At 39.7% G+C, this 13,447-nt stretch overlaps 2 protein-coding genes across 4 annotated transcripts; both read left to right on the plus strand.

The window, feature by feature from the left end:
* The first annotated feature begins 2,990 nt into the window (after window positions 1–2,990).
* Window positions 2,991–4,143, plus strand: LOC311299270 (extracellular superoxide dismutase [Cu-Zn]-like). 2 transcript variants are annotated; one of them, XM_084422755.1, is made up of 2 exons: window positions 2,991–3,126; window positions 3,360–4,143. In XM_084422755.1, the coding sequence occupies exon 2, from the start codon at window positions 3,375–3,377 to the stop codon at window positions 4,023–4,025; it is 651 nt and encodes a 216-aa protein (XP_084278881.1). In that variant the 5' UTR covers window positions 2,991–3,126; window positions 3,360–3,374; the 3' UTR covers window positions 4,026–4,143. The 2 variants fall into 2 exon arrangements, with proteins under 2 accessions (XP_084278881.1, XP_084278882.1); XM_084422756.1 differs by having other exon boundaries at window positions 3,010–3,121.
* Window positions 4,144–10,307: 6,164 nt separating this feature from the next.
* On the plus strand, window positions 10,308–11,427 carry LOC311294872 (extracellular superoxide dismutase [Cu-Zn]-like). 2 transcript variants are annotated; one of them, XM_084415927.1, is made up of 2 exons: window positions 10,308–10,412; window positions 10,644–11,427. In XM_084415927.1, exon 2 carries the CDS (start codon window positions 10,659–10,661, stop codon window positions 11,307–11,309), a length of 651 nt encoding a protein of 216 aa, XP_084272053.1. In that variant the 5' UTR covers window positions 10,308–10,412; window positions 10,644–10,658; the 3' UTR covers window positions 11,310–11,427. The 2 variants fall into 2 exon arrangements, with proteins under 2 accessions (XP_084272053.1, XP_084272054.1); XM_084415928.1 differs by having other exon boundaries at window positions 10,314–10,407.
* Window positions 11,428–13,447: the final 2,020 nt, after the last annotated feature.

Here is a 13,447-nt window from a genome sequence, read left to right on the forward strand (position 1 = left end):
TTGTGGAAAGGCAAACCGGATCTTAGAGAGCTCGTCAGTCGAACCAACTCCGGACTGGCAATAGCTCTGGCTCTGAACTGGCACCTGGTTCATGCTGGTGGAAAAGGGGTATGTGTGAGTATTAATTCAGCACTCGCGGGTAGATCGGTAGAATGAAATGTCCTTATTCCTTTATAGCGGCGGGACTCGCATGTGGCTCTGATATCTGTCTCTCATTAGCAATCGCGACCTGCTTCATACCGCAGTCATGTTAAAAACATCAATGTATTCACTCATCCATAAACATTATTAGATCCTTCGGCATGACGACAAGTTCCATAATTCCGCTTATGCGTCATCAACCTACACCTTTGTTATTGTAAGAGGTTAGCAAGCCTGGTCAGTACCTGGATGGGAGACCTCCTGAGAAAACCAGGTTGCTGCTGGAAGGGGTGTTAGTGAGGCCAGCAGGGGGTGCTCACCCGTGGTCTATGTGGGACCTAACGCTCCAGTGTAGCGATCGGGACACTATACTGTCAAAGAGCACCATCCTTCCAATGAGACGTTAAAACCGAGGTCCTGACTCTCTGTGGTCATTAAAAAATCCCAGGATGTCCTTCGAAAAAGAGTAGGGGTGTAACCCCGGCATCCTGGCCAAATTTGCCCCTTGGCCTCTGTCCATAATGGCCTCCTAATCATCCCCATATACTGATTGGCTTCATCACTGTCTCCTCTCCACCATTAAGCTGGTGTGTGGTGGGCGTTCTGGCCCAATATGGCTGCCGTCGCATCATCCAGGTGGATGCTGCACATTGGTGGTGGTTGAGGATATTCCCCCTTCCATGTAAAGTGCTTTTGGTACCCAGAAAAGCGCTATATAAATGTAACGAATTATTATTATTATTATTATTATTATTAAAATGTAGATGCAGAATATAACGCTTTAAAATATGGACACAATTTAAGTTCATCTACAGTGTTTAGAGAAAACAGACAGAAAAAAAGTTTTACAATATGGTTACCATTTAAAAGTTTCCTCTTATTGAATTTTTGTTAGTCTATTTGTTGTTGCATGTGTTGTAGTTCCATTTGTAATATGTTGTAGAGTTCATTAAGATATCTGATATTCAAATTTCATAAAATTTCATGTCAACATAACATGTTCTAGTTGTTTTGAACTTTACACATGCATTGAGTGAACTGATGAGTATTACTCATCATAGCCTATCTATGTGCTTTTGGGTCTGTTAAATATGCTGTGGAATATGTTTGTGTGATGTGTTAATAAATCATGTGTTTTTAAGATCCAGGATCATTTTTGATAAATTAGGGATGGGTCACATTACCTGAAAAGAAATTTGTCTGGAGTGCATGATCTCAAAATGTTTATTGGTATATACCTTGCAAATAACACATATCAACTGTATTCAAAATGAAATATTAAAGTTGGACCTTAAAGTTAACAAAAGTAATAAAAAGAAATAAACATCTAGGTACTGTATCTAAATGACAAGTGTCCCACCTTACCTGCCTTCAATCTACTAAAAGGGGATTTTAACATCGATGCCATAGAAGAATCATTCCCTCAGAAATGTTTACTTCTGCCTTCAAAGACAAGTACAGTTTTTTACAATCGCTATGACAATTTTTTCAATACTTTTAACAAATTTCCTAAACTCTTAACGCACCAACACACCTACAACACACAATTGGCAAAACAGTTAATTTCATGCTCAAAATCACACATTGTAAACTAAACTCCAACACTAATTTTCTAAATACAATAATACACTATGTCTACCAAAACACTGCAAACATGTCTCAAAATCAAATCATTTTTCAAAACACTAACATATGTAACATAGCCGTCCAACAGGAAGATTTAGTCAATCATAGCACAATGTCATAAAAACACTAACATCAGATGGAATTACAGAAACTGCATTATTGTATACGTGTCAGGTACTGTATGCCCTTATACAACAGACAGTATATTGTATTGATCATAGATTGTGTTTTGCACTGCAGTTTCTTTTGAAGCCTCTCTCCATTTTTGTTTTGTTGGGTTTAGGTCTTTTGCTGCAGAAATTCAATAAAAAAAGACCCATCTCAGAGTGCTTTATAGAATGTACGGTTACAGTATACCATATGGTCATGCGATTGAAAGAACCTCAACACCTGAGTGTGTTTCCTAGATGGAAATCAGCTGTGATTTATAATATTTGCATAATTCAATCAGCTGTTTCTCAGTAACAATAGGATAAAATACAGGGGATATATTTGTGTTTCAATTCACAATGTAAACAGCTGTTTACCTTGACTTTAGCCTGTAAGGTTAGGTTTAGAACATGGTGTTATCTGTTCTGACATACAGTGTTAAAGCATTGGTAAATTTGGCAGTAAAAATCCATTGGTTTGGTCTTGTTTGAGCTTGTGTGTAAAAGAAGCATTTTAAATTTGTGTTAATTGTACGCATTTTGTGTTAAAGCAACAAGAAATGTGTTAATAGGATAGCTTACACAGACGGATGTAGTGCTAACTGTGTTTGGAAAATTGTTAAAAGTATTGAAAAATCTGTCATAGCAATCGTAAAAAACTGCAAATAACAGTCCAATTGCATGTGTAATATAGGCTTGTCAGGCTTGGTACATCAGAGTCTGTAGAAATGGTTTCTTGAAAAAGAAGAACTGTCAGCTATTCACTTATGTTTGATGAATATCTGCTATAAGAAGTGGTGTCAAGCGTGAACGTCAAGTGGAATTGTACACTAAGAATGAATGAGTCACAAATGAGCCACCAAATGAAGAGAAGAGGAATCTATAGCAGTACTTCTTTTAATAAACACAAAACACTGGAGAACACATTGTGCAATGCAAGACAAAGAACTGAATAAACTGAGTGCTATATATAAACAGGCAAACAAAGGGAGCTAAATGAAACACAGGTGAACTTAATTAGTGACTAACAGACTATCATGGTTAACTTGTAGCTCAACATGAGTTCCTATAAGAGCAGCCGAAAGTGTGATTGAAAAGGAACATTCTCTCAACCCCAGGTCAGGACTGCACACGGATTAAGCGTTGTAGTATTTTTGTGACTGCAATATTCAGGCTCCACACGGATTGAGGACAACTTTTCAGCTGTACGGTAATGCACCTTTGCTGTTTTAGGCTTGTTTTTTTTTCTCCATTCCATTTTCTCCATCAGCTGACTTGATTTAGTACAACTAAAAAAAGTTAGTTTAAGCAAAAGTATTGTGCTATATTACCTAATGCAACTTTCATTCTCAAAGCTCCCTGCAACAAAGCTTTGACCTTTTATCAAAAATATTATTCTTAAACCAAACGGCATGATTTCACTGAATTCACTCTTCACTGTAGGCTTTAAAGATCAACATGGAGAAAATCATCCTAATATTCCCTCTGATATTGCTGGTGCTGCATATACAAGGAGGAGAGTTCTCCAAACCTCCAGTTTGTTTGCCTGAAGCTCCACAGCCGGAAGTCGTGGAGTTCGACAACACAATCTATGCCACTTGTGAAGTAACTCCCAGCCCCAATTTGCCACGTAACCAGCCAAAGATCTTTGGGCAAATCCTCTTCAAGCAGGTCTTCCCCAATGGAGATTTAGAAGTGAAAATCAACCTCCGTGGTTTGCCTGCCATCGATCCTCAAGAGCGTGCCATGCACATCCATAAGTATGGAGACCTCAGTCAAGGCTGCATCACTGTTGGTCCTCATTATAATCCAAACGGCGTTGACCACCCTCATCCTGGAGACCTGGGCAACTTTGCTTCCGAGAAAGGAGTTATAAGGCAGTTCCTGACGCTTCCAGACGCCAAGCTCTTTGGGCCTTATTCCATTCTGGGACGTGCGGTGGCGGTTCATGAGAAGGAGGATGATCTGGGAATGGGTTCAGATGAGGAGAGTAAACTTAGTGGGAATGCTGGAGAGATAATTGCTCTCGGTGTGATTGGTATTACTACTCCAAGTCTGTGGCAGAAGACTCAAGCGCTCCCCAAGAAAAAATGTAGAGAAAGGAACTGAGAGTCAAAGATGAGGGAGTCGGATATGGTGGAAGGGCAGATTCAAATAGGATAATCATGATTTTTCCTTGTGTATTCTTTGTATGTGTCCTACATTAAAGTATATTTCATAACCTGAACATTCCTATGGTTTTTTTTGTGTGTTTTTTCTTGGTCTTTTCAGAGGCTTTTTGGCCATAGCTTCCAATAGTAAATGCACTCTTAAAAATAAATGTAGGGTGAATGCAGGCAAAGTGGGCCGTTTAGTTTGATTTACTGTGCTCAATGGGTCCAACACTTTAAGAGCATGACAATGGCCTTTAATTAAAGCTACACTATTTCTTTAAATGATACAATGGTTTTGGTTGATGCAATATGACACTGGAGGGTGTGGCTACATCTCAAGGGAGGACACCCTTATTGTTGAAGGTAGCCATAACCTCTGACATAAGATTTTATTTTCTAAATTATAAGGTTTCTCGCTAAATGTCAACATATGGGTATATTATTCTGACAATTTGTTACTACAGTTAACAGGGGAAAAAAAAAGATTTTAAATGTGTTGGTTTTCTTGGAAGGTGTTTAAAGCTACAATATGTAAGATTTTTGTAATAAAATAACCAAAAATCACTTGCAAAGTGTGATATCTTTCCTGCAGTTGTGTACTTCCAGTATCCCAAAAGTTCTCAAAGATTTTTAATTTCAGAGAAATTCCAATTTTAAATTAAAGCTGCAAGCAGCATTCATCGGGGTTCAAGCGTTTAAGGCCGTTAAGCACAAATGCATAAAAAGACTAAGTTTTATTTGGCAACCATTTAACCACTGACATCATACATGGAAAAGACCATTTCCAGCCAATTTAACATGGGAAATATATGGTTTTCAAAGCTTTTTAACAGTTATAGCGCCACCTATGGTCCGATCTCCATAAAATTGTGCATGCTTGTTTACAATGTTATTTCACATATGCTCACCAATTTTCGTGAAGTTCTGAGTTTTCGTTTAGGATTTATAGGCTTTCGAGTGAATTTTGCCACGCCCATTTTCTAAATGACCCTGTTATAGCCATCCAAATGCAAAAGTTCAACTTTTTTTTGATAATTATTGATCCAGAGAATTGTCCTTGACTGGTTTGGTTGCGATCGGGCGAAAACACCTAGGACTAGTTCGCAAAAGTAGGTTTTTGACATAATCATGAATATTCAATGAACGGTTTGATTGACAGCAGTGGTTCTTGAGGCAAAGTTGTTCAGGATGAGGAGATCTGTCAAATGATATGCATATTGTGTGGATGTGTGTAACACCACGTGATTACAGAGGGCGTAAACCTCGTTAGCGCCAACTAGTGGCCGATTTCTTTCAAAATTCTTAGAGACCTCTAGGACCATGAGTTGAACATGCCCACCGAGTCAAACTTCATTGGCCGATGGCGGCCATGCTTTTTGAGATACGCCAATGTCCTCATATACGACCAAGACGCTGCATACCAATTTTCAAGTCAATCGGACTAACGGTCAGGTGGTCATAGCCCTTTTTAGTTTTTTTTCATGTTATAGCGCCTACTAGTGTTCAGTCGGCGCGATCTTTTTTTTTTACTGTGACCAAATATTGAGCCCGTACATATGTGTACCGAATTTGGTGAAGCTATCTCATTTGCTTCTCGGGTTATAGCCATTTTAGTAAAAGTGGCTCCGCCCACAGCGTACGTTTTGGCCCCCCTTACCGTGAATGTACCGTGAATGTAAATTTCACCTTTTTTCCGATAATTATTGATATTCAGTCTACAGAGAATCTTTCTGCACTGGTTTGGTTCCGGTCGGGCAAAAAACCTGGGACTAGTTCGCAGAAGTAGGTTTTGGACAAAAATCAAGATGGCAGAATAAGACGCTTGAGTCTAGGACAAACCGTCTAGGAGTTATGAACAATTTCATACTTTTGCTTGCTGTAGCGCCACCTATTGGCCAATCGGGGTCATACTTTGATAGGTTCTCCCCAAATTGAGGACTACCATTTGGCCAAGTTTCAAGACTCCAGCATTTACGGTTTGGGCTGCATGATCAGTTTTACGGCGGGATAATAATAATAAAAACCCTAACAATTACAATAGGGTTTCAGCACTTCGTGCTTGAACCCCTGATAATGGCTCGTCCATGTTCACTTGTCGCCTGTCAGTGACGTAATATCCGCGTTATCCCTGGTTTCCGCTCGTACTGCCATAGTAACCATGGCGACAACTGCGTTACGTCTAGCGGCACGCTCATGGAGTTGTTTCGTTCAAACATTATGGACCATGGCAAGCAGACTTTGGGACAAAAGGAGAACTAAAACGAGGATCAATATCGGCGTGGTGTTTTCGAGATGCCGAGAGCTCCACGTCCGTGACAAACTTCGACTTGACAGAGACGTCTTGCATGTACTTTATTAGACAGTTGAGCAAATGTACATAAAACTAATCAATGTCATATAGCTCAACATGATGAAATGTTAGAATATGATCAGTATGTTATTCTAATGTTCATCTAGCTTACTGCTAGTCTCATACAGACAAACAAACGCATAGAATAACATTATAACTTTCAATACACTCAAATGCAGTTTAGTGTGATAGTGTAGACCAAGTGAAACAGCGCTGCGTTACCTCACAAGTTTAATTCGCCAAATAAACTGACTTGTTAACCCTTTTCCACCAAGGCAGTGCTGGTGCTGGTTCGGAGCTAGAGCCTAGTTTCAAATCGGTTCTTTGTTTTTCGACACCCAAAGCACCAGCTCTGGACCAGGAAAAGTGGTTCTTAAGTAGCACCAAAACATTGCTGGTCTAGAAGTAAGAACCGCTTGCGTCAGGGGCTGGGGGCGGGGTTACCGTGACCAACAAGACGAACAGAAACTTGTGACCGCCATTTTTCAAATAGCAGCTAATCGAGCTAATAGCAGCTTGATTGTAATCTCCGTCTATGCAAGTTACGGCGAGCTGCACGAACACGTTGGATTCGCCGTGTTTGGATGCCGATGTAGGTTCGCAAAGCCATGAGCATCAATAGTAACGCAACGACCTCCATTGTTGATGGAAGGCTTGTTCGAGATGCATCGGAGCGGCACGGACCGATCGGAGCTGCGGGAGTGTTTGGAGAGCATCCGAGTCCTTGTGCTTTTGGATTGCTTTCGCAGTGCTTTGATGTCATGAGCCGATCGGTCTGCGAGAAGCCGAACCATCTAGAACAAGCCTGGTGTGTTTGTGTTTGGCGCTGCCACGCTAGCGTTGCTGGGCAACATGAGATGTATACAGTGACCTTGTGGAAAGGCAAACCGGATCTTAGAGAGCTCGTCAGTCGAACCAACTCCGGACTGGCAATAGCTCTGGCTCTGAACTGGCACCTGGTTCATGCTGGTGGAAAAGGGGTATGTGTGAGTATTAATTCAGCACTCGCGGGTAGATCGGTAGAATGAAATGTCCTTATTCCTTTATAGCGGCGGGACTCGCATGTGGCTCTGATATCTGTCTCTCATTAGCAATCGCGACCTGCTTCATACCGCAGTCATGTTAAAAACATCAATGTATTCACTCATCCATAAACATTATTAGATCCTTCGGCATGACGACAAGTTCCATAATTCCGCTTATGCGTCATCAACCTACACCTTTGTTATTGTAAGAGGTTAGCAAGCCTGGTCAGTACCTGGATGGGAGACCTCCTGAGAAAACCAGGTTGCTGCTGGAAGGGGTGTTAGTGAGGCCAGCAGGGGGTGCTCACCCGTGGTCTATGTGGGACCTAACGCTCCAGTGTAGCGATCGGGACACTATACTGTCAAAGAGCACCATCCTTCCAATGAGACGTTAAAACCGAGGTCCTGACTCTCTGTGGTCATTAAAAAATCCCAGGATGTCCTTCGAAAAAGAGTAGGGGTGTAACCCCGGCATCCTGGCCAAATTTGCCCCTTGGCCTCTGTCCATAATGGCCTCCTAATCATCCCCATATACTGATTGGCTTCATCACTGTCTCCTCTCCACCATTAAGCTGGTGTGTGGTGGGCGTTCTGGCCCAATATGGCTGCCGTCGCATCATCCAGGTGGATGCTGCACATTGGTGGTGGTTGAGGATATTCCCCCTTCCATGTAAAGTGCTTTTGGTACCCAGAAAAGCGCTATATAAATGTAACGAATTATTATTATTATTATTATTATTATTAAAATGTAGATGCAGAATATAACGCTTTAAAATATGGACACAATTTAAGTTCATCTACAGTGTTTAGAGAAAACAGACAGAAAAAAAGTTTTACAATATGGTTACCATTTAAAAGTTTCCTCTTATTGAATTTTTGTTAGTCTATTTGTTGTTGCATGTGTTGTAGTTCCATTTGTAATATGTTGTAGAGTTCATTAAGATATCTGATATTCAAATTTCATAAAATTTCATGTCAACATAACATGTTCTAGTTGTTTTGAACTTTACACATGCATTGAGTGAACTGATGAGTATTACTCATCATAGCCTATCTATGTGCTTTTGGGTCTGTTAAATATGCTGTGGAATATGTTTGTGTGATGTGTTAATAAATCATGTGTTTTTAAGATCCAGGATCATTTTTGATAAATTAGGGATGGGTCACATTACCTGAAAAGAAATTTGTCTGGAGTGCATGATCTCAAAATGTTTATTGGTATATACCTTGCAAATAACACATATCAACTGTATTCAAAATGAAATATTAAAGTTGGACCTTAAAGTTAACAAAAGTAATAAAAAGAAATAAACATCTAGGTACTGTATCTAAATGACAAGTGTCCCACCTTACCTGCCTTCAATCTACTAAAAGGGGATTTTAACATCGATGCCATAGAAGAATCATTCCCTCAGAAATGTTTACTTCTGCCTTCAAAGACAAGTACAGTTTTTTACAATCGCTATGACAATTTTTTCAATACTTTTAACAAATTTCCTAAACTCTTAACGCACCAACACACCTACAACACACAATTGGCAAAACAGTTAATTTCATGCTCAAAATCACACATTGTAAACTAAACTCCAACACTAATTTTCTAAATACAATAATACACTATGTCTACCAAAACACTGCAAACATGTCTCAAAATCAAATCATTTTTCAAAACACTAACATATGTAACATAGCCGTCCAACAGGAAGATTTAGTCAATCATAGCACAATGTCATAAAAACACTAACATCAGATGGAATTACAGAAACTGCATTATTGTATACGTGTCAGGTATGCCCTTATACAACAGACAGTATATTGTATTGATCATAGATTGTGTTTTGCACTGCAGTTTCTTTTGAAGCCTCTCTCCATTTTTGTTTTGTTGGGTTTAGGTCTTTTGCTGCAGAAATTCAATAAAAAAAGACCCATCTCAGAGTGCTTTATAGAATGTACGGTTACAGTATACCATATGGTCATGCGATTGAAAGAACCTCAACACCTGAGTGTGTTTCCTAGATGGAAATCAGCTGTGATTTATAATATTTGCATAATTCAATCAGCTGTTTCTCAGTAACAATAGGATAAAATACAGGGGATATATTTGTGTTTCAATTCACAATGTAAACAGCTGTTTACCTTGACTTTAGCCTGTAAGGTTAGGTTTAGAACATGGTGTTATCTGTTCTGACATACAGTGTTAAAGCATTGGTAAATTTGGCAGTAAAAATCCATTGGTTTGGTCTTGTTTGAGCTTGTGTGTAAAAGAAGCATTTTAAATTTGTGTTAATTGTACGCATTTTGTGTTAAAGCAACAAGAAATGTGTTAATAGGATAGCTTACACAGACGGATGTAGTGCTAACTGTGTTTGGAAAATTGTTAAAAGTATTGAAAAATCTGTCATAGCAATCGTAAAAAACTGCAAATAACAGTCCAATTGCATGTGTAATATAGGCTTGTCAGGCTTGGTACATCAGAGTCTGTAGAAATGGTTTCTTGAAAAAGAAGAACTGTCAGCTATTCACTTATGTTTGATGAATATCTGCTATAAGAAGTGGTGTCAAGCGTGAACGTCAAGTGGAATTGTACACTAAGAATGAATGAGTCACAAATGAGCCACCAAATGAAGAGAAGAGGAATCTATAGCAGTACTTCTTTTAATAAACACAAAACACTGGAGAACACATTGTGCAATGCAAGACAAAGAACTGAATAAACTGAGTGCTATATATAAACAGGCAAACAAAGGGAGCTAAATGAAACACAGGTGAACTTAATTAGTGACTAACAGACTATCATGGTTAACTTGTAGCTCAACATGAGTTCCTATAAGAGCAGCCGAAAGTGTGATTGAAAAGGAACATTCTCTCAACCCCAGGTCAGGACTGCACACGGATTAAGCGTTGTAGTATTTTTGTGACTGCAATATTCAGGCTCCACACGGATTGAGGACAACTTTTCAGCTGTACGGTAATGCACCTTTGCTGTTTTAGGCTTGTTTTTTTTTCTCCATTCCATTTTCTCCATCAACACTTGATTTAGTACAACTAAAAAAAGTTAGTTTAAGCAAAAGTATTGTGCTATATTACCTAATGCAACTTTCATTCTCAAAGCTCCCTGCAACAAAGCTTTGACCTTTTATCAAAAATATTATTCTTAAACCAAACGGCATGATTTCACTGAATTCACTCTTCACTGTAGGCTTTAAAGATCAACATGGAGAAAATCATCCTAATATTCCCTCTGATATTGCTGGTGCTGCATATACAAGGAGGAGAGTTCTCCAAACCTCCAGTTTGTTTGCCTGAAGCTCCACAGCCGGAAGTCGTGGAGTTCGACAACACAATCTATGCCACTTGTGAAGTAACTCCCAGCCCCAATTTGCCACGTAACCAGCCAAAGATCTTTGGGCAAATCCTCTTCAAGCAGGTCTTCCCCAATGGAGATTTAGAAGTGAAAATCAACCTCCGTGGTTTGCCTGCCATCGATCCTCAAGAGCGTGCCATGCACATCCATCAGTATGGAGACCTCAGTCAAGGCTGCATCACTGTTGGTCCTCATTATAATCCAAACGGCGTTGACCACCCTCATCCTGGAGACCTGGGCAACTTTGCTTCCGAGAAAGGAGTTATAAGGCAGTTCCTGACGCTTCCAGACGCCAAGCTCTTTGGGCCTTATTCCATTCTGGGACGTGCGGTGACGGTTCATGAGAAGGAGGATGATCTGGGAATGGGTTCAGATGAGGAGAGTAAACTTAGTGGGAATGCTGGAGAGATAATTGCTCTCGGTGTGATTGGTATTACTACTCCAAGTCTGTGGCAGAAGACTCAAGCGCTCCCCAAGAAAAAATGTAGAGAAAGGAACTGAGAGTCAAAGATGAGGGAGTCGGATATGGTGGAAGGGCAGATTCAAATAGGATAATCATGATTTTTCCTTGTGTATTCTTTGTATGTGTCCTACATTAAAGTATATTTCATAACCTGAACATTCCTATGGTTTTTTTTGTGTGTTTTTTCTTGGTCTTTTCAGAGGCTTTTTGGCCATAGCTTCCAATAGTAAATGCACTCTTAAAAATAAATGTAGGGTGAATGCAGGCAAAGTGGGCCGTTTAGTTTGATTTACTGTGCTCAATGGGTCCAACACTTTAAGAGCATGACATGGCCTTTAATTAAAGCTACACTATTTCTTTAAATGATACAATGGTTTTGGTTGATGCAATATGACACTGGAGGGTGTGGCTACATCTCAAGGGAGGACACCCTTATTGTTGAAGGTAGCCATAACCTCTGACATAAGATTTTATTTTCTAAATTATAAGGTTTCTCGCTAAATGTCAACATATGGGTATATTATTCTGACAATTTGTTACTACAGTTAACAGGGGAAAAAAAAAGATTTTAAATGTGTTGGTTTTCTTGGAAGGTGTTTAAAGCTACAATATGTAAGATTTTTGTAATAAAATAACCAAAAATCACTTGCAAAGTGTGATATCTTTCCTGCAGTTGTGTACTTCCAGTATCCCAAAAGTTCTCAAAGATTTTTAATTTCAGAGAAATTCCAATTTTAAATTAAAGCTGCAAGCAGCATTCATCGGGGTTCAAGCGTTTAAGGCCGTTAAGCACAAATGCATAAAAAGACTAAGTTTTATTTGGCAACCATTTAACCACTGACATCATACATGGAAAAGACCATTTCCAGCCAATTTAACATGGGAAATATATGGTTTTCAAAGCTTTTTAACAGTTATAGCGCCACCTATGGTCCGATCTCCATAAAATTGTGCATGCTTGTTTACAATGTTATTTCACATATGCTCACCAATTTTCGTGAAGTTCTGAGTTTTCGTTTAGGATTTATAGGCTTTCGAGTGAATTTTGCCACGCCCATTTTCTAAATGACCCTGTTATAGCCATCCAAATGCAAAAGTTCAACTTTTTTTTGATAATTATTGATCCAGAGAATTGTCCTTGACTGGTTTGGTTGCGATCGGGCGAAAACACCTAGGACTAGTTCGCAAAAGTAGGTTTTTGACATAATCATGAATATTCAATGAACGGTTTGATTGACAGCAGTGGTTCTTGAGGCAAAGTTGTTCAGGATGAGGAGATCTGTCAAATGATATGCATATTGTGTGGATGTGTGTAACACCACGTGATTACAGAGGGCGTAAACCTCGTTAGCGCCAACTAGTGGCCGATTTCTTTCAAAATTCTTAGAGACCTCTAGGACCATGAGTTGAACATGCCCACCGAGTCAAACTTCATTGGCCGATGGCGGCCATGCTTTTTGAGATACGCCAATGTCCTCATATACGACCAAGACGCTGCATACCAATTTTCAAGTCAATCGGACTAACGGTCAGGTGGTCATAGCCCTTTTTAGTTTTTTTTCATGTTATAGCGCCTACTAGTGTTCAGTCGGCGCGATCTTTTTTTTTTACTGTGACCAAATATTGAGCCCGTACATATGTGTACCGAATTTGGTGAAGCTATCTCATTTGCTTCTCGGGTTATAGCCATTTTAGTAAAAGTGGCTCCGCCCACAGCGTACGTTTTGGCCCCCCTTACCGTGAATGTACCGTGAATGTAAATTTCACCTTTTTTCCGATAATTATTGATATTCAGTCTACAGAGAATCTTTCTGCACTGGTTTGGTTCCGGTCGGGCAAAAAACCTGGGACTAGTTCGCAGAAGTAGGTTTTGGACAAAAATCAAGATGGCAGAATAAGACGCTTGAGTCTAGGACAAACCGTCTAGGAGTTATGAACAATTTCATACTTTTGCTTGCTGTAGCGCCACCTATTGGCCAATCGGGGTCATACTTTGATAGGTTCTCCCCAAATTGAGGACTACCATTTGGCCAAGTTTCAAGACTCCAGCATTTACGGTTTGGGCTGCATGATCAGTTTTACGGCGGGATAATAATAATAAAAACCCTAACAATTACAATAGGGTTTCAGCACTTCGTGCTTGAACCCCTGATAATGGCTCGTCCATGTTCACTTG

Source organism: Rutilus rutilus (assembly GCF_951802725.1).
Source record: "Rutilus rutilus genome assembly, chromosome: 1".
In the NCBI taxonomy this organism is placed as follows: domain Eukaryota; kingdom Metazoa; phylum Chordata; class Actinopteri; order Cypriniformes; family Leuciscidae; genus Rutilus; species Rutilus rutilus.